General features: G+C 37.8%; 1 protein-coding gene across 2 annotated transcripts; it reads left to right on the plus strand.

Moving 5' to 3' along the window:
* The first annotated feature begins 3,015 nt into the window (after nucleotides 1–3,015).
* On the plus strand, nucleotides 3,016–23,971 carry LOC106496774 (uncharacterized). Of its 2 annotated transcripts, none has more exons than XM_013957531.2 (7): nucleotides 3,016–3,092; nucleotides 5,979–6,143; nucleotides 8,639–8,761; nucleotides 10,345–10,437; nucleotides 12,029–12,117; nucleotides 13,548–13,640; nucleotides 21,174–23,971. In XM_013957531.2, exons 2-7 carry the CDS (start codon nucleotides 6,032–6,034, stop codon nucleotides 21,351–21,353), a joined length of 690 nt encoding a protein of 229 aa, XP_013812985.1. In that variant the 5' UTR covers nucleotides 3,016–3,092; nucleotides 5,979–6,031; the 3' UTR covers nucleotides 21,354–23,971. The 2 variants fall into 2 exon arrangements, with proteins under 2 accessions (XP_013812985.1, XP_067171850.1); XM_067315749.1 differs by having other exon boundaries at nucleotides 8,711–8,761.
* Nucleotides 23,972–26,254: the final 2,283 nt, after the last annotated feature.

The following is a 26,254-nucleotide window of genomic DNA, read 5'->3' on the forward strand; positions in this document are numbered from 1 at the left end:
TATGCTGTATATTATTCAAACAATAGCATCTGATACCAGGAAATTGTTTCCTTCTTTTCTGGTCACTGCTGCAAAGAATATTGATTTTCTGCAGAAGATTATCCTTTTATCTTAGAAAAAGGAGTATTGGAGTCTGTGCCTACCAAACAATAGGTAGTTGTTTTCTTTGTTAGTTTCCATGCCATCATCCTACATCTCACTCTATCTTGTAGATGTAGCTCAGGCTGAGCTGTTTCTGCCACTCTATTGGGATCAGTACAAAGCTAAATGTTACCTGGCATAATAACATAAGCAAGAATGATAAGTTTTTAACAGGCTTTTACAAGAGCTTTGTTTAAAAAGACTATATAATACAAATAATTTAGACACTAATAACTATACTGAAACAAAGTTTAAAAGAATTTTGTTGAAGTTTTCCTCAATATAAACTGTTTTCTAGTTCTGAGTGTGTGGGATTAACTAGGTCCTTTAATAATAACTTAATAAGAGATGTTAATTTGAATGTGGGTATTTCATCTTTAATTATGGGAAAAATTTGAAAACGTGTCCAGTCGTGGACTAGACCTAATATTGTAACTGTTGTGATGCAGAAAGTATGGTAAGACAAGTTCAAAGACAAACAGGGAGAAGATGAGAGAGAGAGGGAAGAGAAGGGAGGGGGAAGAGGGAAAGGGAAAACTCTTGAAACTCTTGAAAATAGAACTCTTGAAAATAGCAATTGCAATGGCTAAACAACTGCATCTTATTACTGTACTAGGCTACTCTTAGCTTTAGTGAGGATAGGTAAGCATCACAGTTTTTTAAAATGAGGCTTACTTTGATACTGCAACATGGAGGAAATTATATGCCACCCACTTTTAAAGAACATAATCTTAGATATTTACCCATGAAACTTGAACAGCTTCTCAGTTGCTTCCAAGTTGTTAATTTTATTTGTTGACTTCAACAAGCTCTTCAGGTTTCACATATTTTGTGGAAAAAAGTGTGCTTTGGATACACTACAGTCTTTCTTTTATTGTCTGTGAAGACAACAGCACACACATCATCATTTTCGCAACTTATTTCAGTGAGTCAAGTCAGGAAAACAAATATTCAGGGAAACTTGATATTCCCAATACTCCAGCATTCCCATAATTGTACTCTGCTCACATTTTCTGTTTTGTAATCTTTGCTGTAAACTTAACTTTTTTTCCCCAGTTTTTTTATGCAGAATTCATTTCCTGATCTATATTGTCCAGGGAAATTATTTCATTATTCATCTGTCATTAAACTAAAAGCTCCATTTATTGTTGAAAACATCTGCTGATTTGAATTTAGAAAAACTCTTCAGATTTAGAAATGCTGAATGACGTAGCTAATTACAGCCAAATAAAAATGTACTTTACAATCTACTGTGAAGGTTAAGATGGAAATCAGCTGTGTCTTTGATGTGTCTTCAGGATTTACATGGCTTTAATCTACTTGTATCAATTACTGTGACTTTTGTGGCCACTAATGGTGTGTGTTATTAGCTATTCTACAGTAGTGTCAGTGTAGCGCATTATAATGTTCATGTAATATGTTTTGTAAAATCAAATTTTTTCTGTTCTGTGGCTGTAGTGATCACTGTAAAACAGTACACTTAAACGTGGGTTGCTACCTTATGGCCCAAATTCAGATACAGCCTGTAAGAGTTGTTCACATGACGTACAGTCTACACCTTGCAAACTGGATCCATCGACTCTTTACCAACAACTTCTCTGCTGCAGTTTTATCAGATCTGGCCCCCATGTAGCCTCTGAAGAACTATATTGAAATAAAAAAAAAGTTTTTTGCTCTGTCATACATTTTCCATTGTGTTTCTCCTGTGCTGAAATGACTGTTGTCTGTCATATGACATGTTGAAACATGCCTACATTTTTCTACCTGCTTGAGTACTAGCCAGAGACTTGAGATTTCAATGTTTCTCATTGCTTTGTCAGTTATAAGTGTATCTCCTAACAGAGTCTTCCTATTCAGATGCTTCCATAGAGCCCAGTGAGGGCTTAACGAACTAAAAAGGACATTTTCTAAACCAAATATAGGTAATATATAAAACTTTCTTGACATAAGATACAAACGGTAGGTAAAAGCAATAGCTCCATTCAAATTTGCTAAATCTTGATTGTAAGAAAGCTCTGGCAAAAAGAAAGGTGTAATTGTTTTTAGAGAGGTTTCATCATTTTATCAAGTTATGTAAAAGCCTGGTTCATTCCTTTAAACATAATATTCAAGGTTCACCTATTAAAAGAAATTTAATGTGTGTGAAGAGAGAGGTGAGTGGAGGGATAGGAAGGCAGATAGGCAGAAAGATAAAGCCAAATGAACGTGCCAAATGTGAAGAATGAAAAAACTGATCCTTGTATGATGAAAGTGTTATCTGTGCCTTATGGGCAAAGAGATACAGCACACGTGCTTTAATCGATTTGGCTCACATAACAGAAGCAGTCCAGCTATTGCAGTTGGAGCACAGTATAGGCTGCAAAGCCCATTCAAATAACGGGTAAATGTTTAAGCAGTTAACCTGTTTTGAGCTCTTTGCAACTGAGGCTACACTCTGAGTTTTAGTCTGTCTATATTTCCATAAACGCAGCATATGCCCATTAAACATCCTTGGAAGGAAGCGTAAGAGGCCTTATTTAAGAAATGACTGTGGAATAATCTAACAAGTCTCCTCCAGCATATCGATGACATAAAATATCATCCTGATATTCATGGAGAGTCAGGGACTACACAGAAATACTGGCTAAAAATTTGCATACAATTCCAGGGAAGACAGCTTCTATGGCAACTTAGAGAAATAAAAGTTAAAAAGTTTGTTTTTGATACTTCCAGCATTCACAGAATTCTGTCACCAGTCAGAACCACAAAAATATAGATATCAATGAGTGGATGAAGAGATCTGAAACAAATTTTCACTTGGTAAAAAGACTAGGTCCATGTCAGGCTTTTCTTCTATTCAGAGGTTTGGCTGCCTGCCATATGTTCAGGCAATAAATTGGTTGTAACAGAGCTGCTTCCAGTACTCTGCTGAGTAGAAGTATTCCAACTGAGGCAATAGCTGGCACAATAAGGTAAGCAAGAGGGGAAAATTAAGAAGATTTTACCATACTGCTTGTTTAGAATCTGACAAGTAATGATTTTTCAACTGAATTTAAAGTTTTCTTTTGAAATTTCTTCCTTAATCTGAACTTATATCTAGTTTAGAGCCTGTAGCTTTCTTAAAGGTTAAATGATCTGAAAAAATAACCACATTATTTATTAATTATAGGATAACAGAATTTCTTTCAATTTACTGTTAAATTGTAACAGACTTTCATGATCTTTGACAAGCAAGATTGTCAGCTTCAACCCCAAAACACATCTGATCCCTTGAGAAAGTCTTTGAGATATGTGTTATAAATGTGCCGGTGTAGTGTCAGATAATATTTGGATCATGCTACTTTTAGAGTGAATCCAAAGTTTTTAAATCCTGTTTTCAGGTATTGAATTTAATTTACTTTTATGATCACATGTGTGGGGATAAGTGGAAGAAAGAATGATGGCTGAGAACAAAAGAGATCAGTAAGGGGGCAAGAAAAGTCACGTAGCAGACTTTCTGTGCTGCCTTCATAGAAGTGCATTGATATAGTTTATGTAGCAGGAAAATTCTTCAAATTCTCTATTCAAATTCCCAAAAGTCAGCTTGTTGATGTTGACCACAAATGTGCTCAAGTATATCCAATTTCAGCATTTTAAATGGCCATACATCAACTTATCTGCTTCCCTGGTACTTAGCTCAGATGTGAAACAAAACAAAACAGACTGAAGTCTCCAAAACACACAGTGGTGGACTAGGTCTCTAGCCAAGAACTATTTACAGTTCTTCCCAAACCTCCTCAAGCAGCATATATCTAATAGAAGAGAGGAAGAAACTGAAGAAATGGTCTTGAAAAGATGTTAAAAAAAAAATAAGAAAATAGATGTAAGGGCACAAGAAACAGTAACAAGTACACATGAAAATAAAAAAGCAAGAGTAGGCGATACCTATCTAAGCACATGGCATGAAAGGAAAGGGTTATCAGAAGAGGGGCATTTACATTTCAGTCAGTCTTAAAGGACATATAAGGAGGTTCCAGCTATGAAGCTTGGTAACGCATCTTTGCTATTTATTCTAGAGAGATTTATTTATTTTAGAGAGCTGAGGTGAAATTCTAATGTAAATGATCTTCCATTTCCTCCAGTTTAAACTTGTCTGCTTGTTCAAACAAGCCTCAGTTCAGAACACTTGAAATTAAGTACAGTACTTCAGAGTTTCGAGAGTAGTTTCTTATCTTTCTCAATACCAAGTTTCTTAAGAATTTGTCCAGTCCAAAAATATGCTTTTGAAAATTAATTAGAAATGCCCTGCCCTCTTCAGGAATTCTTCAGGGTCCTAGCTTGTAATAATTTTCCTTCTTTTCTTACAGAGGTGGTGAGGTGTAAATAACACAGATGCAGGACTGAATCTAGGCAATTTGTGTGCTATTACATTGGTTCTCCATAAAAGCAAATTTTATTTCATTAAGCATTTAAGACTAACTTCAACCTAAACTGGCATTAGTAACTGCAGTAAATGAAGGCCAGATCCAGGGCCACTTCCCTGACTGCTTCACTAGGTGTAAAAATCCAGAATTTGGATCTTCAGATCCTCTGTTCAAGTGCTGCCAAACTAAACTTATGTTTTCATTAGAAATGTTCTGTAAGGGGTTAAATGCCTGTTTTCTGGGCATCCCTAGATTTGATTAAGTCTTGATGCTTTGTTAATGTTGAATACCTAGAACGCTAGTGTCTTTCAAGGTCTACAGGCTAGTGTTACCTGCCCATATACATTGCAGATCCTTATTGGGTTAGGCATTTTCAGAGGTCAGCTCCTAGACAGGACATGACAGAAAACCACAGAGAGTCTTCTCTTTTGTTTAGCCCTCAGTGGAAAAGCAACAGCAGCAAGATGAGGGAATCAGCTTTTTACCACTCACTACAAGGTGTTATGCATTTGAAAAATAAAACTTCTTTAACAGGAAGAATAAGTTAATTCTTTCTGACAAAGATGTTTCACTTTTCAACGTCAGAAATGAATGTTCAGTTATATAAACTGAGCTAAAGACAGTGAAAAAGAGCATTAGTTAGACTTCTTAGTCCAGTAACAAGAAAATTGCCAGTGAGAGAAGTCCTTCATTTCTGTCATTTCACAGAAGTATTTAATGTGAAATTCTGAATCAGAGAACTGAAACAGACTAGAAGACAGCACTCTCCTCCCCTAAAAAGAATTCACAAATTGTAAAGAAGACACTAATCACCTGAAAATATGAATAGTCGCTTATAGTAGGAAACTAATTTTTTTAGTCACCTCTGGTATTCATGAATGATTCTAATATACTCCTCAAATTTACAAACTATGGTCCCCATTCACTGATAAAGTTACCTGAATCTCAGTTTAAGACTACAGTATGGTAAGTGTAAGTGCATGTCTTTAATGAAAGTCTGATCATGCTATGTTGAAATTAGCATAATTTTCTATCTTTCATGAATGCTTGGAAAGTTATAATGACAAGAAGAAAATGATTTTTCAATCCAGCTAGCAAAGACTAGCTAGCTTCCTTTGAATGAAAAGCAAAGCATAAATAAATAAATAGAACTGAAGTCATGTAAACTGATTATATTTTATCAAGAGGATGTCTTTAAAAGACATTCCTGTACCACAACTTTTCTGCATGCTAATCTGCACCTTATTGAAAATTAAGATAAATCCAATGATTTACCATCATTGGAAACACAGCATTTTGTCTTTCAAGATGGAGACTTGGGTGATGCAAGCAGTCAAGAATTTATTGAGTTTATCCCACTTTCTTCAACTGTTATTAATCAAAATTATACACTTTGTAAACATGTCTCTGATATGAAATATGAACTATTGTGACAAATTCTAACTTATACTTTAGGACTGGAAAGCAGTGGCAACTCAGGTTACCAGGATTTCTCAAGTACTTCCACAATGCTGCTCCGCTCGGGCCGCCAAAAGCTGTACGAAGTACCTATCAGGAGAAGGCAATCTGTTAAAAAGAAAACTCTACTGAAGATTAGCAAAACAGCTTCAGAAAAGTCAGGTAAACCTTTCTTTCCTGTGAATGTAAGGTATATCTGTAATCTGGGAAAGGTGACAAAAAAGGCAGAATTAAGCATCTGGAAGAGCATATGCATAGTGAGTTCAAAAATGAAAATACCTGAAGGGACAGAAATAAAAGCTGAATTTATAATAACCAGCACAAAAATACTCCTCAATGTAGTGGCATTAGATTTGTCATATCACTAAATGCAGACCAGTACTTTCTGGAGTATGTCTGTATCTCACTGGAGGGGAATGAGTGACATAGCAGGCCGGCCAAATGCTTTATTTCTGGTACTCTACTAATTATTATACTATACCACAATTATTATACTATACAATAACAATTTTTAGAGTTTTTCTGTATTAATTATGCTAGCTGTTATTCTGTTGCTTTTTAAAATAACCCATTCCTATTCTGGAAATCTGACAGGCTAGGTTGCCAGACCCCTGAAGAGAAGGGCTTTTCCTGTGCGTAGATCAATCATGCACATGCAGAAGGTACAGCACGGGACATGTCAGACCTGCCAGTGCTGGGGTTATGCCTCAGGTCCTCAGCGTGTGCACAGTTAGTCTGCTTTGTTCACATTATGTACAAAGTTTCTGCTCACCCTGAACAGAGTCCTTTCTGAGAAGTATGGCTCTCAGAAACAACTCTATTTTCAAAATGCCTGCTAAGACGCAGATGTTTCAGAGCATCTGCATCAATATAATGCGAGTGAAGTTTTCAGTGAGGCCAAGCATTCCCGGAAGATTATGTCACTGTTAGTGGCTGCTGGGTATGCTGTTGTTTTGCTTGCCTAATTTTTCTGGCCAAGAAAGGTCAGTTTATCTTCCAGCGCTTGCTTATTCTAGAAGTCTGTGTTGTCTCAGGAATGTCTAAGGTTTGTATTGCATTTGCAAGTAGAAAATCTATTCCAGGAAGACAATGCTTGGTCTAATATATTGTGCCTTATAGTGTTATTCAGTAGAGGTTTGACACCCATGTGGCTGGACTATGTCCTTTCAACATCCAGAACTGCAGAGTTACGTTCAGTAGTGATAGTGAACAAACAGTAAGACACCCAGACAAATCATAAAATGAAAAGTGGTCTACGGCAAATGCTTTCTCCCTTAGGCTTTTTCCCCCCTGTATTTTACCTTTTCAGTTTACATTTTCACTGTTTGTGTTAATACTGGAAACACTATTTCAAAGTCTGTGGATAACCACAGTTGCTCCAGCATTTTCCCTAAATGCTGTCTCCCTCTTTTGCTCTGTACTGCTCTCTGTGCCCAGGATGCTGATTGTTAGTATGTTCCTACAGGCACGTCTCTCACTCTTAGTTTTCACTGCTCTGCATGTTCTCCCCCTCCCTTCTAATCTGGTCATACACAAGTCCCTGAGCTTTTAGTGGGCTTTCTAGCCAATGATAAAGGAAGCAAGAAGGAGGCTGGTGAAATATGTGCAATTGCTGGAAGCTAATATGCTTCTGAGCAATGTCAGTGCTACTTCTGTGCTCTAACAGTCTTACATACTGATTTACTGATAACCCTTGGCTCAAAAAAATTGCCACCATAATCTCTGGCCATGTCCTGTTGTTGTGCTTACCTCCTTTGACTTGCCTTTTTATGCCTAGCTCCCAGTCTCCTGGCCTAATAATTTCCAATAGCTCAGTTTCCCTCCTGACGATTACCTAAGAATATGTTTTCTTTTCTGTAAGAAATGACTGGTGTCCAAATTAAATGCAGCTATTTTAGTTAGCCATATGCACCCTGAAACTGTTCTCTGCAAGCAGATTTAATTTTCCAAGGACAAAATCAGGAAACAGGCAAGTACTTATCTATGAAATAAAGGAAATTAGTCTGTGTGTAAACAGTATGCTGCAGAGGTACTTTTTGTGCTTTACTTTTTCCCTCTTCCAGAATGAAAACTTGTAACTTAGCCCTGTCTGTTGTCCTCTCTAAGTGCAGGCCCCTGCGTACAACCCTGCTTGGGCTCTGTCTCCCCACAGGACTGTCTTCCCTGCCGTAAGACTATCCATTCACCAGCCAATGGATAATTCAGGCCCTGCCTCTTTTGCTCAAATTCCCCCTAGCCCCATCAATCTCTTCCAACACAGCTCCCTGCAAGGTGGCCAGAAGCCTCCTTCATTCATTCTCCCTCAGGCTTAACCAGTCCTCTTGAGTTGGGAGCCACTTTTTCAAGTTCAAGGTTTCACAGACATTAACTCTCCAGAAGGCTCAGCACACATTTCTTCTTTTTACTGAGACAATCTTCTAAGCGCTGGCTCTTTGTCTTCCTACCTGACAGAATTAGCAACCCCCCCAAAAGACCTGCTTAAGCCCACTCTATAATTTTTATTATATGTCGCCTGTACTGCTCTAAAGTACATTTAGTTTTTGTGAAATATACAGAGATTATCAAGCAAAGGTTGCTGTAAAAATATACTTTTTTATTATGGAATTTTGCCATTTTTCTGTTACTACTAAAACTAATTAAAACTCATTTATGATTAGTGTTTAGTCTACGAGAAACACTAAAATGTTACATACTGACAGAAGATTCAAAAACTGTGCATTTTGACTTAGATGAACATGGTCATCATGAAATATCCACCAAGGATTCACAATCCCATGAAGGTACAGTGTGCTTTTTATACCAAAACTCACCAACTGCATGTATAGTACTGTAGGGCATTGTTGAATGTACTGTTATGGTTTCTGTCTATCAGCCAGTAGAGGTAACATTTTATTGCCTCTTTATGAAGTACTGAGAGTGACATAAGAGAATTTATTTCCAGGTTACAGTAGGCAACAGGTTACAGTTTACATAACACACTTGAATGAAAAGGAGATTAACTTGTTTGCTACCATCTGAATTAATGGCATGTCTGCATGTTTGCCTATTAAGACATAGAAAACAAAGGTAATCCTCAGGGACAAGGGCAAAATGAAGAAAAAAAAAAAAAGAAAATTTTGGAACTTGTGGGTTTATTTTATATTTCATGGAATGCTTCTATTGCCTCAGCTAGGGCTTCTCTAATTGACATGAAAAATGATACCACAACTAACATGACAAAAATAGTTGTTAGAAGGTATGCTTTTGGCAGGGAAGATCCAAATAACAATGAATGCAATTATTTTAGAATTAGACATTTTACAGAGATATGAAAGTAGGGAGAAAAAGCAAAAGTTATAACCAAAATATAAGGGAAAGTTGAAATCTCTAAGATAGCTACTTACTCCATGAAAATTTATTTTCTTATAGAAACTCAACTTTTATAGGAATGAGAAGTCCCTTATATATTCTTCAGATAAAGGCACAGGAAGGCTTGTTTGATATATTTAGAAACTAAATTATGGAATTTTATTTTATTAAACTGTGACTAATGACAACTGCACAGACCAGTAAGGTATTTAAGTGTGCTTTCTGTCCTTCAAAGTATCTCTTATACATATGATAACTTCATACAGTTTTGAAGTAACTCCAACAATTAGTATTGCTAATTTTTGAACAGCAATCAAAGCTGTACTTGTATATAACAGAAGCAGTCTGTGGATAGATTTTTAGTGTTACAATCCAGATGTAGAAGATACCAATGTGCCGAAAGAAAAAAATTGGAAATGTATGTGATATCCTTATACATGTAAACACAAACAAACACAAACTAGCATATTCATTATAATACAGTTTAGACAGCAGCATATTAGGAACCAGCAGTGAACTGGCCACTTCTGACTTTAAGCTGAAGTGGTAATACCTTCCCCAGACGGTTGCCTGGCATAACGCAGGCCCATGTTAGAAAAGCCAGAAAAACCGTGCCATTGCTATCTGTTACCTTCCAGTCATATTCACTTTGTACGAGGGTCCCAGCATCTGTTGCTAAAGCCTTCCAGGCTTGTCTTTCATAGCATTTAAGGCCTTACATTTCATTACCAATCTCTGTTTTCTTGGATGAATGCTCTTTTGTGAAAGATAATTAATCAATACATTTATTAGATTCTGAATTCAGACTTGAGAGTACATGTGTACAAGTCTAACTGTAGTCTGATCAGGATTTTATGAATTCAGATACCTGCAGGAAATGAAGTCTGATACTTAATGCTATTACACAGTTTCTCAGATTATGCTTTAAAACAATTCTTTAAATTGTTTCTGATGCTTTTAAGTTTGAAGAATAACTGTCCAATTCCTGATATTTATTAAATATGTTTTATTTTAGATATTGCATGGTTAAGCATGTTCACATGCAGTGGATCAACGGTTTGTGGTAAGACTCGGATGACTCAAGTGGAAACAAAATTATCTCGGGAAAGTAAGGAACCTCTCCAGAATTTCATACGTGATACTTCCACTTTTCAGGGGCATTGTGGAAAGACTCCTTCAAATTTACTCTGACTAAACAATGTATAAGCAATTTGCAATAAACTTTAGAAACAGAGAAAGCCAAAGATAATTAGGATGTAATGCATACTAACTTACATCATTGGTTACCTGCTGGATTTCCACATCCCTCTTTTGTTGCTACTCTTATACATAAGTCAGACACTCTTATGACTTGCATATAAAATCTCTCTTGGCTACTGATGTGCCACTTACACACTACAGCTGAGGTTGAACAATTGCAGCTGAGGTGATCTAAACTGATGTCACCAAAAGTATCAAAATTGGCAGACTTTTAGTCTCTCTATATTCTACTACATTTATCTGATTTATATATAGAGAGAGGCATACTGGGTAAAATAAAGTAGGCTGGAGTGTGTCTCAAATTCTAACAAGGATTTTTGTGCTATTTCATGCAGTAGGTGGCTCAGACAAAATTCCTTGCAGAGGCTTCCACAAAAACATTATGGTTAGGGTAAGTTGGGTGACTAAAACTGGGGCTAGGATTAGAGCAGCTAAAATCAGCCAGGTGGAATGAATATGTGCTGCTGGTTCAGAATACCCTTCAAAGGATAAAAAATACCTTCAGGAACATGAAAAAAACCTCTTTAATTGCAACAGCTGGTGATGTTAATGCATAGTTATGTAATATCTTTAAAGATACTGTATTGATGGGCATATAGACAAACAGCTGTATTTTTTTTTCTTTTTTGACTTAAACAGTATGCCTGAGATATTTTTAAAAGCACAGGTAGTATTATTTGAAGTATATCTGGAAGCTAGTCATATAGTTATGCCATCACTGGATATTAATGTATTAATGTCATTGACTTTGCTAGGTAACAGCAGCCCTTAAGCAGCTCTTGTATGCCGTATCAGTTGACAAAGGGTATCTTAATTTATTTACTTTTTGCTTTTAATCTAAGATCTGGATTTGGACTTGAGCTACATTGGTATGAATATCGTCAGCCTATCAGGTTGAGGATTACCCTGTACTATTGACCTACTGTTATTTTCTGCTGCTAAGAAAATAACGTTATCTCCAAAAGGAGTAAATCCAATAGCTCACAACTATGATATTGAAAACACTTTTACCCTAGAAAGCAGGCAGGAAAAAACAGGGGGAAAATCCTACATTTTGCATAGTGACATGTACATATTAATGTATATTCCATGAGCATGTACATTACATGTTTTTGTAATTATTAATATATATGTCCTGTAGTTCATATTATGTGTTTTCATTTATAATTCATACTCAATTCATATACATATTTTCATATACATATATAGATGAATAAACTATGTATATCTGGCAAATTTAAAGCTTCATAAAGGCATAGGTCTTTCAATACTTTACAGAAGAGGATTGTATCAGCATTGTTTATATTTATTTCTCTTCCTATGCCTATCAATATAAAGTGAACCTGAATGTTGTCTCTTTACAATATATTTCTTTACTTATGCTTAATTTTAAAAAGTGATAAGCATTTTATTACAAAATTATCCTCTTGATAAAACAGGTTCTAAAAATCTGGTGATCCTCACGCAGAGATCAAGGCTTAATGAATTTGTCCTATTGTGCAAGGGTGAAAAGCAGCACTCTCTAAAGGTAAGAAGTATTCATTTTCTTATAACTAGTAGGTCCTCTTTCTCACTGTAGAACAACTTCCCCCACAGTCCTTTCTCAAATTCATTTTCCTTTCTTACTGCCTTCTACATTTCACAGCTTCTGACTACCTTGTGTGCTATCTGAGGAAATATTTGGAATGGGTTACTGCAAAAAGCATTGGGTTATGTGGGTGACTACTGGCAAGTTGGGGTTCAACTTCCATGGAAAGAGAGGGGGCTTCCTCCCTAAAAAACATGCAGGAAATAAAAGGGAGGGGAAGCAGGAATGTTGCCTGGGGGAAAGGTGAGATTAAGAGGGGAATTATTTTCTCATAATACACCTGAATTACAAGGTGATGAAAGGAATATTTATGATGAAAAGAAATTACAGCTGCATCTAGTAACCTGCTTTAAACATTTGCCATCTGTTGTTGGAACATTCTCATTTTCGCCAGTCTTGTCAATGTTTGTTTATGGTAAAAAGAATTGGCAAGGTTAAGTTTCCCTAACATAGGTTAAAACCTTTACTGCAACCTGTCTCATGAAGTTGGAGTTTACCTTCTAAAATTGGTGAAAGGTCTAAGAAGCTCTGTTTACACAGGTTGTATGAGATAAAAAATGATGCTTAATCTAACCTTGGCCATTTATGATGATGTAAATCATCAAATGCTTTCTCAAATCTAATCTTCAAAGTTTTCCATTTATTTTTAATTTGTAGATGACTTTCCATCAAATTCATTTCCTGAAATTATCTGGGGAAATGTGTGCTATAAGATATATTAATTATGATTATAACATATTATCCCACTGGGATTTTCCTTTCTCTCCTTGCAAGAGCAGCTATTTATACAGGATTTAACTGGTTCCGAGATTAACTTTTCTTGAATGAATTCTTTGAAAGGTGTACTATAGAATCAGAGAAAGAACTGTGTTGAACCATAGTAGATTTTACTTTTCAATTGCCTATTTTAAAGTACTAGATTGTACTAGGTAATGTTCCTTGACATGATTAAAAATAACTCTTATCTGAAAATGAGGTAAAATATAGTGTCTCCCAACTATGTAAAAGCCTTGGAAAGCTCATGAACCTTTTGTTTCCCAGCCAAATATGGATGATTTTCTTAATCTCAACAAGAATTCTCATATGGAAGAAGACAAAGCTCCTTGTCTACAACAGAATCTGAGCTTTAAACAGTTTGACGGACTGTCTTTGGTGTTGGTTCATTTTGCATTGCCAATGATAAGAAAGGGATGTACTCACGGAACTGTGTTGAGAACTTAACAACCTAGTCATTTTGGATAATTTGAATTTAATCGTTTATGAGATTTATAAAAATTAGTGTTTTCTTTACAATTAATAGTACATATGGTGGTTTAAAACAGACCAAAATATCAAGACAAAATTACTGATCTGCGTGGTTGTAAACACAGGTCTTAAAAGCATGCTGTTCAGAACCAGATTATTCTCAAGTGAGAAGATACAACTTGAAAACATGCAAGCATGAAGATCCTGACTTCAAGCAGGTATGTAATCATGATCAGCCAAATAAAAATTCATGTGCATGAGAAAGTGTGTATGCAGGCATATGTGTAAAAAGAGGTGGAGCTTAATGCTGTTACTCTTTAAATGCCTAACTATTTACGTTCATATTTTTGTTGATTTTTAGAATTTTACTCAGAAAACAGAAAATAAGGAATGGACAACTTGTCCATACTTTTGCCTTGACTTCTGTATGCAAACACATCTTTCAGTCTACAAGCAAAATATCTAAGCTTAAATTAAAACTCAGAGGACAAAGAGATCTTTCCCACAGTATTGTGCTTGTATAAAATCAGGGAGATGTATAGAATATGGATATATTAGAAGCTCTTGAAAGATTAATTTAAAAGAGTATTAACATTTTTATGAATAGCAAATCCATCAATCAAAAATCAGAGCTTCTGAGAAGTAGTAAAAACTCAAAAGAGAAAGTGCTAAACACTGAATATAATTAAGAAATTAAAAATAAGCAGTTTCTGAAGCACTGTCAGAATGAATTCTGTATCAGCAGAAGATTGTAAATCAAGAATAATGCATTAGGTATAGGAATACAGGTAGCCAGGTGGTTTCTTAACACATTTTTTGTGATGGAAGCTTGATTTTGTTGGCTATTCTCTAGATAGAAATAATAAAACATTGTGAATACAGAAATAAAACTAGTTTAGTTGTATTATAATTTATTTTTAAATGGATGCTATAACCTAGAGGAAATTAAAAACTAAGAAGATGTAGCTAATAATCATTTCTGTAGGGTCATGCTCTAGCTGACTTACTCAGGGGGATTAAAAAGACAATCTTTCCAATTTCCGTAAGCAAAATTAAAGTTGTCTGGGATCAGATGCAGAACTTCACAAAATCAAAACTGAAAAGTTGAAAGTTGAAGTTCACAGCCTAATATTTCTAACATTTCTCCTAAATCAGAAAGGAAATCTGGTAGTTTGAGATTACTGGAAGTTTCCTGTCTAAAGTTTTTTTGAAATAAATTTTCAAAGGTAAGAGCTGCAATACTATTCAAAAATTTTTTTGAATAATAAATGAGAAAATTTGCTTACCAGGACTGGGAAATCCCAATGGGTCCTTCAGTTCAAGTTCTTGCCACAAAAATTCCTTCGTTCTATACAGAAGGAGAAATAATGAGGCTCAGAAAATTTATAAGACAACTTTTAGTCTCCTCTTTACATGATATATACTATCACAGTCACACTGCATTCTTAAAAATGTATTCCATAGTTTTTTTAAAGAAAAGTTATGCGGTTTGCTGTAGTACTCTTCATAGGAAAAAAATTGTGATGGCTCCAAGTTTTGGGGAATTGCTAGACAAAAGAACTATAACACTTGCCTGGAGAGACCTATTCATCACTTTGGGTTTCTAAACAGAAGATTAAAATGAAGAATTAATTCTGAGAACTTATTCATTATGAGCCCAAAGGACAGATAATGAGCAACCTATCATGGTTTCTTGCTGATACTTTCAAGTAGAAAAATAGAAATGTTACTAATTTGTGTGAGGAGGAATCAGCAGCCTGCATTTGAGCCGCATCCAGCAGACCCCAAGGCAAAACGACAGTCAAATGTAAACCATAAGATTCTTATAAACCTAGAATGACTGGACTGATCAGGAAATAATTCTTTATGGGAAGAATTAGGCCTCCATTGTCCAGAGAATGAAAAAATGCAGGAGCAGTTGAATGGGGATATACCTCTCATGACTGAACACAAAGCTACGTGGTACTACAATGTGATATTTAGTCTGCTAGCTTTTAACAAAAAATCTTAAAGACAGACATTTTCCTTTTTTACTGAAAGACTGTCAGTATTACCAGAAATATGAGACATCTGTGAGGCCTGTTGTTATCCCAGCAGGAAGTTACATGTAGTGTTTTAAATTTGTTTCCCTAATAAAGTTGGAAGGAGACACAGTTAACAACCGATCTTTATTGACCAATAAACATCCTTTATTAATTAAGTTGTTGTTATTACAATAAAATAATACAGCTTATAACAACAAATAACAGCCTATAATAAAGGCTTCTTGTAACAGGAATTGATTTGGGACAGGGACAGAGATTACAACCAATATTTATTAAATTACCATGTTTTTAAAAGCTGAATAGCTATTCCCACAGCACATTCAGTCATTCCCTCAGTCACTCACTGATGGTTACTCAGCCAGAGCAGCAGCGGGGAGACTAATTGCCCTGTTAGGCAATATGGTCTCTTAGGACAAGTAAGATTAACTTTGTCACTCACTGTAGCCTAAGCCCATGAATAGTGCTATCCAAGGTCATTTCCGGAAAAAAACATCTGGTTATAATATTTAGACCAGTTTCATTTAGCATTCCATGTTGACATTAATGGCTTGATCTGATCCAAAGATCTGAGCTAGACTCCTCCAGCTTTACACCCTTCCTATATTTTTGTAAGCTATTTCATCACTTGGCAGTTTTCTCAGAAGTTTGGCCCAGGATATGCAGCTGTGTAGTATCAGGGCTCAGCCCTGGATCCTTGGGACACAGGCAGCAAAACAGATAAGAGGAGGAGGCAGTGTGGGGGGAAGAAATAGCAGTGAGGGAAATTACTCAAATTGAGTTGTTTACCTTCTCAGTTGTTACATATATGTATAGACTTTTACCATTCTTATTTTACCATTCTCATTTATTATGTATAAATCTTTACCATTTGTTTTTTACTCTTCAAGAAATGCTGAGTTTAATGAGGTTTATTGGTTATCAGATGTATCTTCTCCAGTACTTATCCTACTGTCTCTTTTCAATGCTACTTCTCTTCTGGTTCAATCATAATGTTTTAGTATTCATTTTATGTTACTCCCTCCCAGACCTTCTCATACATATCCTTAACCCCCAATTCTCTCAGCTTTTATTTACTTAAGTGCTGACAGCACTCAATATCCCTTAAGTTTCAAACCTCCCTTGCTCTTCCCTTTCTTGGTTGATACTCTCTCTAAAAGCCTTCTTGACTTTTACACTTGCTTAAAAGAAAAGTCTATCTGACTGAAGTCAACAATTCTGTGACTAGGCTTGGCTGCTTCTCTTCAAGTTTTTGGCCCTCGGAGGATTAAAACTAACTAAATAAAACTACTGATGTTATTAGGTTATTATAACTGCAGCATATTTTCACAAAACTTCGGCTGTGATTCCCCAGCTTAGGTGGACTGAAATCTTAAGAGCTGCAACTCTCCAAGTTCCATTAAGAGCTGTAACAGCTTTTATTCTAGGGTCTTGTCAATTTCACTAAGTAGTTAGACCAAGAGAGACAGATTAGCTATCCAGTAATAAAAAATCTTATTATAGGAATTACTGGTTACTCCAGTTAAACAGACCAAAATAAAGAAAACAAAGCTCCAAATAGTCAAAATCTAATGAGAAGCCCATAGAATTACCCTGGCACAGAACTTTTGGCCTTGTTAGTAATAGTAATGCCATTTTTTCTGGGTAATGGGTCACTTTTCCCCTTCCCTTTTGGTAGTCAGTAAATTAGGGGTTATTACTCACAAGTCCAGGAATGATTCTGCAGACCTTCCTGTGGCACAAGGCTCCTAATCAGGACTGAGATAAAGATCTTCTTCGAGGTGTTTGCTCCCTCCTATTGAGTCTTGCCTTATGATAACTCATAGAAGCCGGTGGCTGGTTACCTGTAGTTCTTCCTAACAGGGCGTAGTCACTAGCTGATTTGCTCAGTGTTAACAGTTTATAGAAACAGCAAAACTGTTAATATAGAGCCAAGATAAAAATGCCAGCAACTGCAGGTAGCTTCTCTGAGTCCGACTGAATGAGCCACCCTCACTGATGCGTGGTGCTCAAGGCCAGCAGCCCCTTCCAAACAGGGTTCTTCAGGTAGGTTGTGTATCTCAGCTCCTCAGTCTCAAATCAGTTTACGTTGCTGCATCACTTGTTGGTAGCACTGCAATGAGACCTGTTGCCCTACAAAACTCCGGGGCAAGCAAAAGCTAAAGCATAAAACAATAACACTAGTATATAACCATATAAAGAGATCTAATACATAGATGCAAGTTAAAATAACGTGGAAGCAACATCCCTTTTCCTTTAGAGGGAGATGATTATATTTGGGCTTGCTCTGAGTAGGAAGGAGTCAGACTAAACAGCCTCTGGAGGCTGAACTTTCAGGCATTTTCTGTGTTCGTATTCTTGACAAATCCACAGCTGTTTCTGGAGTTATCTACTCTGGGAGGGAGAGATCTGAGAAACATGACCTTGTTTATATTTACTGCTTGCCTCCTTGATTTGATATGTTACAGGACTCATTCTGTTGGTGGTGTAGTAGGTCCCCTTCCATTTTGGCAGGTTCCCTTCCACCCAGTTTCAATTCTTGGTCCCCTATTTTATGATACCTAAGAATTTGGTTCTTCCTTTCTCATTTTCCCTATTTTTTCCTGTATTGCTTCTTCCACCTAGGCCTTGGTTTCTTCTTTAGCCTGCTGTAATATTTTCATCTGTTCCTACTGATCTCCTTTCAGGTCTTGGGCATGGGGCCAGCAAGGCATGGACCGTACAGACATAATTCTGTACAGCTGTAAATCAATACCTGCTCGCTCAGTACTCCTTAAAACTGCTAATATCAGGGGTAATTTTTCAGTTCATGGTTTTGAATATTGTCCTACCACATTGTTTAGACTATTTTTACAAGTTGGGTACATTCTTCCTGTTGCTCTGGAGCATTGTATATATATTGAGGGTATCTGCAGTCATTGTTTTAACCCCACATTACTTATTAAGGCCTGAGTTCCTTCATTTACAAAAGCCCCTCTTTTATCAGATCCTATCCCTATCAGTGTTCCATATCTACAGATATTTCCTGACACAGTAATTTTACTATTATCATGGCTGTGTTCCCTTTTCTGAGAAAAGCTCCAGCCTGCCTGAAAAGATACCTTTGGTGACAAGGAAATACTGATATGCTTCTTTAGTTCATGGCAGTTGGTCTATATAATTGTCTGACATGTTGGCCAAGGTCTACAGCTTCTCTGATGCAATTCAGGTGGTGGCTCAGTTTTACTAGTTTGCTTTTGCACCATTGTGTGCCTCATGCAGTTTATAGCTATGTGCTCATTTTCTTGCTTCATTTGGGGCCAAATACATATTTTAGAGTACCCTGTACTCCTTTGTTTAACATATCATGATGGTGTAAGATGATTCATTCTCTTTCAGCTGGCCCTGATATCCATTCCTAATCTTTTAGCTATTTTCTGCAGCAGTTAAACTTAATATGGAGTTGCCTTAGTTGTGCCTTATTCATAATAACTTTAAATCCTGTTGGGCCTATTTATTTTAGAACTTGGATACTTCTCTCTCAAATCTTTTCCTTTGCAGCTCATTCACGTATGACATTAATTTTACTTTATCCTGTGGAGATAACAGTGCTAGCATTTTTCTAACATGAGCATGTGCTATTGAAAGTTTGTTGTGAAATTCTTCTGGGTCATGGATAAAGGCATATCTTTTGTCACTAAGCAAATCTGCTAATTAGTTCTTCATTTAATGCTCCCAATCTAATTCTCCATCATGTCATGTAGATACAGCAGCTGTTTTAATTTTTGCATCTAAATTTGCTTTTACAAGCAGCTAATTTGAGCTTCACATTTACCAGGTCCCCTTGCAATCTCCCTGGCTCTAGGGTGCTAACTCCATAATAACTCCTCTCCTTGCTTCTGCAGTTTTTTTCTTTTTTTCTGAATTCATCTGGTTCTCTTACTCCAGTAGTGTCTCTTTATTACTTATTGGGTCCCTAAAGGGTATTCTTTTCCTAAAGACAAATTAGCTTCAACTTTCTTAATAATTATTTTTAAAACACAGTTTTCAGATCAAGGCTGCAATATATTATACTGTTTCATTGGCTCCATCAGCACAAAATGTTTTAGCTGACCCCCATTATAGTCTCACTAGCAGAGGAAGTCTATCCTCAAGTTTCACTTCATGTGCTCTCGAACATTCACTCTCTATCATCTGTTGTCCTACGGGCTGAAGTGACACAGTCCTCCTCCCACGGAATATTGCCAATGCTGTAACATCCAGCATGGTGGGGGGCCTTTAATATCCTCTTGCTGAGGCATTTCCTGAGCCTGAGCTTTTAGTTTTTCCCAAACATTCAGTTGCAATTTACAGTTGCACTTAAGAATTGTGTGCAATGATATTACACCAGACTGGTCAGATATATAGAACTGTCTTGAAAGTAGGATTAGAGCATTACAACAGGTCACTCACAAGAGAAGAAGAAGAAGAAGAAGAAGAAGAAGAGGAGGAAGAGGAAGAAGAAGAAGAAGAAGAAGAAGAAGAAGAAACAATTTGGTTATGATGTATTCTTCACCATCTCAATCTTCTGCAAAAGATGTGGTAAATTCCCTGCTCCCTGATAGGGGATGGAGTTGAGTGAGACACAGATGTCAACCTTTTATTAATTAAGCCCTTATTATTAATATCAGAGTAGCTATTGCCGTAGCACGTTCAGTCGCTCGCTCACACTCGCTCACAGTTAGGCAGCCGGAGCAGCAGTGGGGCGGCCAGCCCCAGCAGCTTACTTGGAGGCAGAGGGTCGTACCCACCTGCCGGCGGCTTTGGGCAGCCGTTCAGAAAGCCCCTCGCGGGACGCCTCGCTGTGTCTGCTGCACGCATGCTACCCCATGGTGTTGGTCCCCACAAAGCAGCCACGGCCTTCTCGGATGTGCGGTGGGTTGCACAGCCCCGTGTTGGTGCTGGCAGGAGCTGGAGGCTTTGGACAGAGGCGGCGGCGCCTTGGTGTCCTCAGTTTATTGGCTCTTGCTCTAAGACCAGCCTGAGCTCCTGGGAGACCTTCAGATGCCTCCTCTCAGCACGTACTTTTCCTCTCTTCAGCCTGATGTTTTCTGGTAACTATTTCTCTATCCACACCCAGAGGTGCCTACAGAGCCCTTTCGTATGCATTCAGAGAGGTGGCTGTTACAACAATAGCCGTTCCTCAAAAGATGGATCCTAAAAAAACGTATTGGAAACTTGAGATATATACAAAATCATATGTAATAGAACAGTTGTTTAAGAGTAACTGATACTTATAACATTCTAACTTTACTATAAAGTAGGCAAGGATGGTACCTTAACTTAACAGAAACTGTGGCTTGACATTATTTTCCAGAGGCAACTGGCTGGAAATATTTGGTAAGAAAATAACAAGATAAAAACATAAGTGGTCCCAATGAGAGGTGTACTGCAAAGGAAAACTGTGCTAGTCTTTTTTGTGAAGCAAGGGAATGCAGCTATGTGTCTGGAAATACCCAGTCTTTTGAGGGGGGCAGGTATTTTTTTCATTTACAGTCACCATTGAATCTGTTGCAAGATGATTAGGTGTTTCTAAAGATTTATCATATAAATATGGTAAATATATTCCACTGCAGAAGAATATTCAGAATATAACAAGCTTTCAACTTCTCTGAATTGTCTTCATATATGAATTCCTACAGAAATGCTTTAGAAAATAACTTAATGTTCTTTGTTTTGTGTATTTCATAGCTGAGTGAAGACAATCTCTTTTTCATCATGCATTACCAAGGAGATTCGGTGAAGTTCCAATGCTATGAAGACACAAGTTACTATCTGCATGTGAATGAGGACTCACTTGACATACGCAAGCTGGAAGACACAGGACCTGATGGGGAGAAAAATTTTTACTTCAAGGTGTCATATTTGTAGTATTTGTCTACCTTTCAGTGGCCTAAGTGTCCATACAACTCCTATAATAAGCTAACAGAAAAGAAGGAAGATTGAGATCATATAGAACTAATCTCTATTTTGCCTTTTTTATTACTTTTTTGTACCATCTTGAGTCACAATTTTCCATTTTATGAGTAACATCCTTTAGTTCTGTTCTATACAATAGGAAGAGAAAATGGCTAAGTTTGGAAAGCAAAGTCTGTTGGCATCTTACCTGCACAATTATTGTTTTAAGTAGCTGAGTTCTTCCTGAAGGGGAAAAATACACAGGGCCTATCTCAAAAACAGAGATACAAGAGGGTATCACACATAGGTATGAAATATAAAGCACAATTAGTATTCCATGTTGTAAACATTTTCCTCTTTTAAAATGTCTCTTAAGAGCTCATCTGAGCTCAAGAAGAAAACATTCAGATGTCATTAAATGCATAAGTGCATGTACACCCACACTGACTGACTTTAGGAAAGGAGTGAAGAGGGTGTCTCAGATCTGCAGGAAAACAAAAGAACAGAGCTACTAGTTAGACAGAAGAGCTCTTCTACCTCCTCTGTAGCTCATGCAAGATAATATAGTCCATTATGCAATTCAGCATTTGTCCAGCACCCTAGCTCTGTAAGAAAACCTATATATAGCCTGAGACTCACAATGTGTTAGGCAAAAGAAGGTGGGCAAATAGGACTGACTGTGCTTAACAGATGCCTCTGAACACCGGCAGCAAAATTACTCTGATTGACCTACTGGCTTCCATCTCTGAATCCTAGAAGGAAACACACTGCAGTGTTCACCTGCAAAGCAGAGTGCAGGACAATGCTTGAACAATAATTAAATGTTCAAAATGACTGAAAAATCAAAATAAACTCCATGTGCTTATCTCATGTATGCTAGAGGTGCGGTAAGAGTAGCTGCCTTTCAGCAACAGGGTCTGGCAATGTGAAATGAAAGATGCTGACACTCAGTGTCCATACATTATACCCTCTGAGGCACAAAACATTTGAAATAGGAGAGGAAACAAACCTAAATATTACACAGGATCACTAGGTGTGGAAGATCTGGTTCCCCATTCTTCTGGAGTCAAGTTTCCCACTGTGATTTGGTGGCAATTTTCCCTGGTGCAATGCATTCAGGCACATATGTAGACATGAATGCTAGACATCATGCACTGATGTCAAGAAGTTGTGGCTTAGCTGCAGTGGAGCAATCTGTAAGCTACTCAGCACTAGCAGGAACTGCTCTCTGTAAATATAATAGACAATGCATACCTTAAATAGGAATCCTAATGTCAGTCAAGCACACCAATGCACATGGCAGTAAAGCAATTTATCTAGAATAGACAAAACCTCACAGGTTTGTGAGTCCTTAAAAGAAATTTTGTTTTTTCCCAAGAGCCATGCAGAGTTTCACTGCTGGACTCACTGTTTTGTTCTCCAGACAGTGAAAATCATTTTGTTGATTTCAATGCTGAGTGAACAGAAGAAAGCTTTTGACTTTTCCCTAAATAATACTCATGGCTTCTGGATCTGTTAAGTGGTCGCTGAAGTCAGTGGAAAAAAAAGTTATTGACTGCAGCATATATTCCACTAGAACTATCTATTATGTTGCACAAGGAATAAATTCAATTGTGTCTCAGGTAAAACTTCATTAATTGATACACTAATATATTATAATCATACATTTATTTCTGGTAGTGTGATCACCTAACTAAATTACAGAACATGCCCTCTAGGAATAAGTTGATAAAACCACTACAACTCAACATAAAGCTCATACAAAGCATATTAATGTCAGAAAAAAGTCTCTTTGACCTCTGCAAATTTCAAAACTATTTTTTAGTTAAAGCTCAAATTATGTTCATATGCATATAAGCATATGCATATGTTCATATTTACCATCTATCTATATCTATATCTATATATATATATATACACACTCTGATAAGGTTTTTTAATACTTTAATCTAAGGGACAAAAGCCAGTATGGAAAGCTGCAATGGTAATTTTTGTAAAGTTTTAAATTTTAGATATAAAAGACAAAAATTACATTTGAATTTATTGAAAACTTATCAGTCAGCTCTGCATCTATAAATTTATATAGAAAAAGATTAACAATTTCTGGATCCTATTCTTTCCTAAACTCTTATTTCACTTGTACAAAAATTACATAGAAACAACATAGAAAATATTTATCCAGTGTATCTAAAAGCTGACTGTGAAATATAATGAGTATTTTGCAATTTGTTTTGAAAACAGTACTGATATTCTGTAACTTTTACTTTACAGATATAATAATTATTAATGTTAACACAAATATTTTATGTTCTTCAAAAGCTGTGCCTTAACAGAAATATTATGTTCTATTTGCTGCAGAACAATATGCTGTAAGTATTCTGTATAATGTAACCTCATGTACATCTAGTACTCAGACCATGATTGCAACTTGTTGGAATAAAACTTGTGAAAATGTTAAAACAATCAATACAGAATAAACAGAAAAAATGTTTTAATGCCAGGACATCAAGTTTGCTAGTTAATCTGTCAGAAGCTAACCAAATAGTGTATGTGAAAGAGGTAATCAAATCTTCCTACACTCTATGGGTTAATTTTTCTAGGCACCAGAGTTCTTTCATTCACAGAGGTATGCACCCATTTAAATTAAAAAACACTGAAGAGTAATAAAGGATTCACTGCATTTAAGTGTCTGTTTAAACTAGAAGGAGAAATTGTCACAAGCTAAAGCAGGAGATTGGTGGCCAGCCCTGGTAGACCTGAAATATGTGCCTAGCATACTCATTACATACTCAACTTCACTATGTGTAACCATAAGAACTAGAAATTAAAATTAGAAATTGTTAGTCTAATAAATATTTTTACAGTCTAAGCAAAATATAACAATTTGGCATTACACACAGAATCACAGAATGGTTGAGGTTGGAAGAGATCTCTGGAGACCATCCACTCAAAACCCCCTGCTCAAGCAGGGTCACCTAGAGCACCTTGCACAGGATCGCATCCAGGCGAGTTTTGAATATCTCCAGAGAAGGAGACTCCACAACCTCTCTGGGCAACCTGTTCCAGTGCTCTGTCACCCTCACAGTGAAGAAGTTTTTCCTCATGTTCAGATGGAACTTCCTGTGTTCAGTTTGTGCCCGTTGCCTCTTGTGCTGTTGCTGGGCACCACTGAAAAGACTCTGGTCCCATCCTCTTGACACCCTCCCTTCAGATATTTGTGTACATTGATAAGATCCCCTCTCAGCCTTCTCTTCTCTAGGCTGAACAGGCCCAGCTCTCTCAGCCTTTCCTCATAAGAGAGATGCTCCAGTCCTTTCATCATCTTAGTAGCCCTTCGCTGGACTCTCTCCAGTAGTTCCATGTCTCTCTTGTACTGGGGAGCCCAGAACTGGACACAGCACTCCAGATGTGGCCTCACTAGCGCTGAGTAGAGGGGGAGGATCACCTCCCTCGACCTGCTGGCAACACTCTTCCTGATGCACCCCAGGATACCATTGGCCTTCTTGGCCACAAGGGCACATTGCTGTGCCATTGCTCATGGTTAACTTGGTGTCCACCAGGTCTCCCAGGTCCTTCTCTGCAGAGCTGCTTTCCAGCAGGTCAACCCCCAGCCTGTACTGGTGCCCCCAGGGGGTTGTTCCTCCCTAGGTGCAGGACCCTGCACTTGTCTTTGTTGAACTTCATGAGGTTCCTCTCTGTCCAGCTCTCCAGCCTGTCCAGGTCTCTCTGAATGGCAGCACAGCCCTCTGGCGTATCAGCCACTCCTCCTGGTTTTGTATCGTCAGCAAACTTGCTGAGGGTGCACTCTGTCCCTTCATCCAGGTCTTTGATGAAGAAGTTGAACAAGACTGGACCCAGGACTGACCCCTGGGGGACACCGCTAGCTACAGGCCTCCAACTAGGCTCTGCGCCGCTGATCACAACTCTCTGAGCTCTGCCATTCAGCCAGTTCTCAATCCACCTCACTGTCCACTCATCCAGCCCACACTTCCTGAGCTTGTCTATGAGGATGTTATGGGAGACAGTGTCAAAAGCCTTGCTGAAGTCTAGGTAGACAACACCCACTGCTCTCCCCTCATCTACCCAGCCAGTCATTCCATCATAGAAGGCTATCAGATTGGTTAGGCATGATTTCCCCTTGGTGAAGCCATGCTGACTACTCCTGATCACCTTCTTTTCCTCCACATGCTTGGAGATGGCCTCCAGGATGAGCTGCTCCATCACCTTTCCAGGGACGGAGGTGAGGCTGACTGGCCTGTAGTTCCCTGGGTCCTCCTTCTTGCCCTTTTTGAAGACTGGGGGACATTGGCTTTCTTCCAGTCCTCAGGCACCTCTCCTGTTCTCCATGACCTTTCAAAGATGATGGAGAGCGGCTTAGCAATAACATCCGCCAGCTCCCTCAGCACTCGTGGGTGCATCCCATCAGGGCCCATGGATTTGTGGGTGTCAAGTTTTGCCTAAATGATCTCTAACCCACTCCTCCTCGACCAAGGGAAAGTCTTCCTCTCTCCAGACTTTCTCTCTTGCCTCCAGGGTCTGGAGTTCCTGAGGGCTGGCCTGAGCAGTAAAGACTGAAGCAAAGGCGGCATTCAGCAACTCTGCCTTCTCTGCATCCTTCGTCACCAGTGCACCCACCCCATTCAGCAAAGGGCCCATGTTTTCCCTAGTCTTCCTCTTGCTACTGATGTATTTGAAGAAGCCCTTCTTGTTGTCCTTGACATCTCTAGCCAGATTTAATTCCAAACGGGCCTTAGCCTTCCTCGTCGCATCCCTGCATGCTCTGATAACGTTCCTATATTCCTCCCAAGTGGCCTGTCCCCCTTTCCACATTCTGTAGACTTCCTCCTTCTGTTTGAGTTTTGCCAGGAGCTCCT

This window comes from Apteryx mantelli, chromosome Z (genome assembly GCF_036417845.1).
Source record: "Apteryx mantelli isolate bAptMan1 chromosome Z, bAptMan1.hap1, whole genome shotgun sequence".
Classification (NCBI taxonomy): Eukaryota; Metazoa; Chordata; class Aves; order Apterygiformes; family Apterygidae; genus Apteryx; species Apteryx mantelli.

Bases quoted from the DNA above. Each gene is read 5' to 3' on its own strand.
- LOC106496774 (XM_013957531.2), top strand. From the start codon at position 6,032: ATGCTGCTCCGCTCGGGCCGCCAAAAGCTGTACGAAGTACCTATCAGG. The intron at 6,144-8,638 runs GTAAACCTTTCT...ATTTATGATTAG, and splicing joins AACAGCTTCAGAAAAGTCAG to TGTTTAGTCTACGAGAAACA. The intron at 13,641-21,173 runs GTATGTAATCAT...TGTATTTCATAG, and splicing joins AAGATCCTGACTTCAAGCAG to CTGAGTGAAGACAATCTCTT.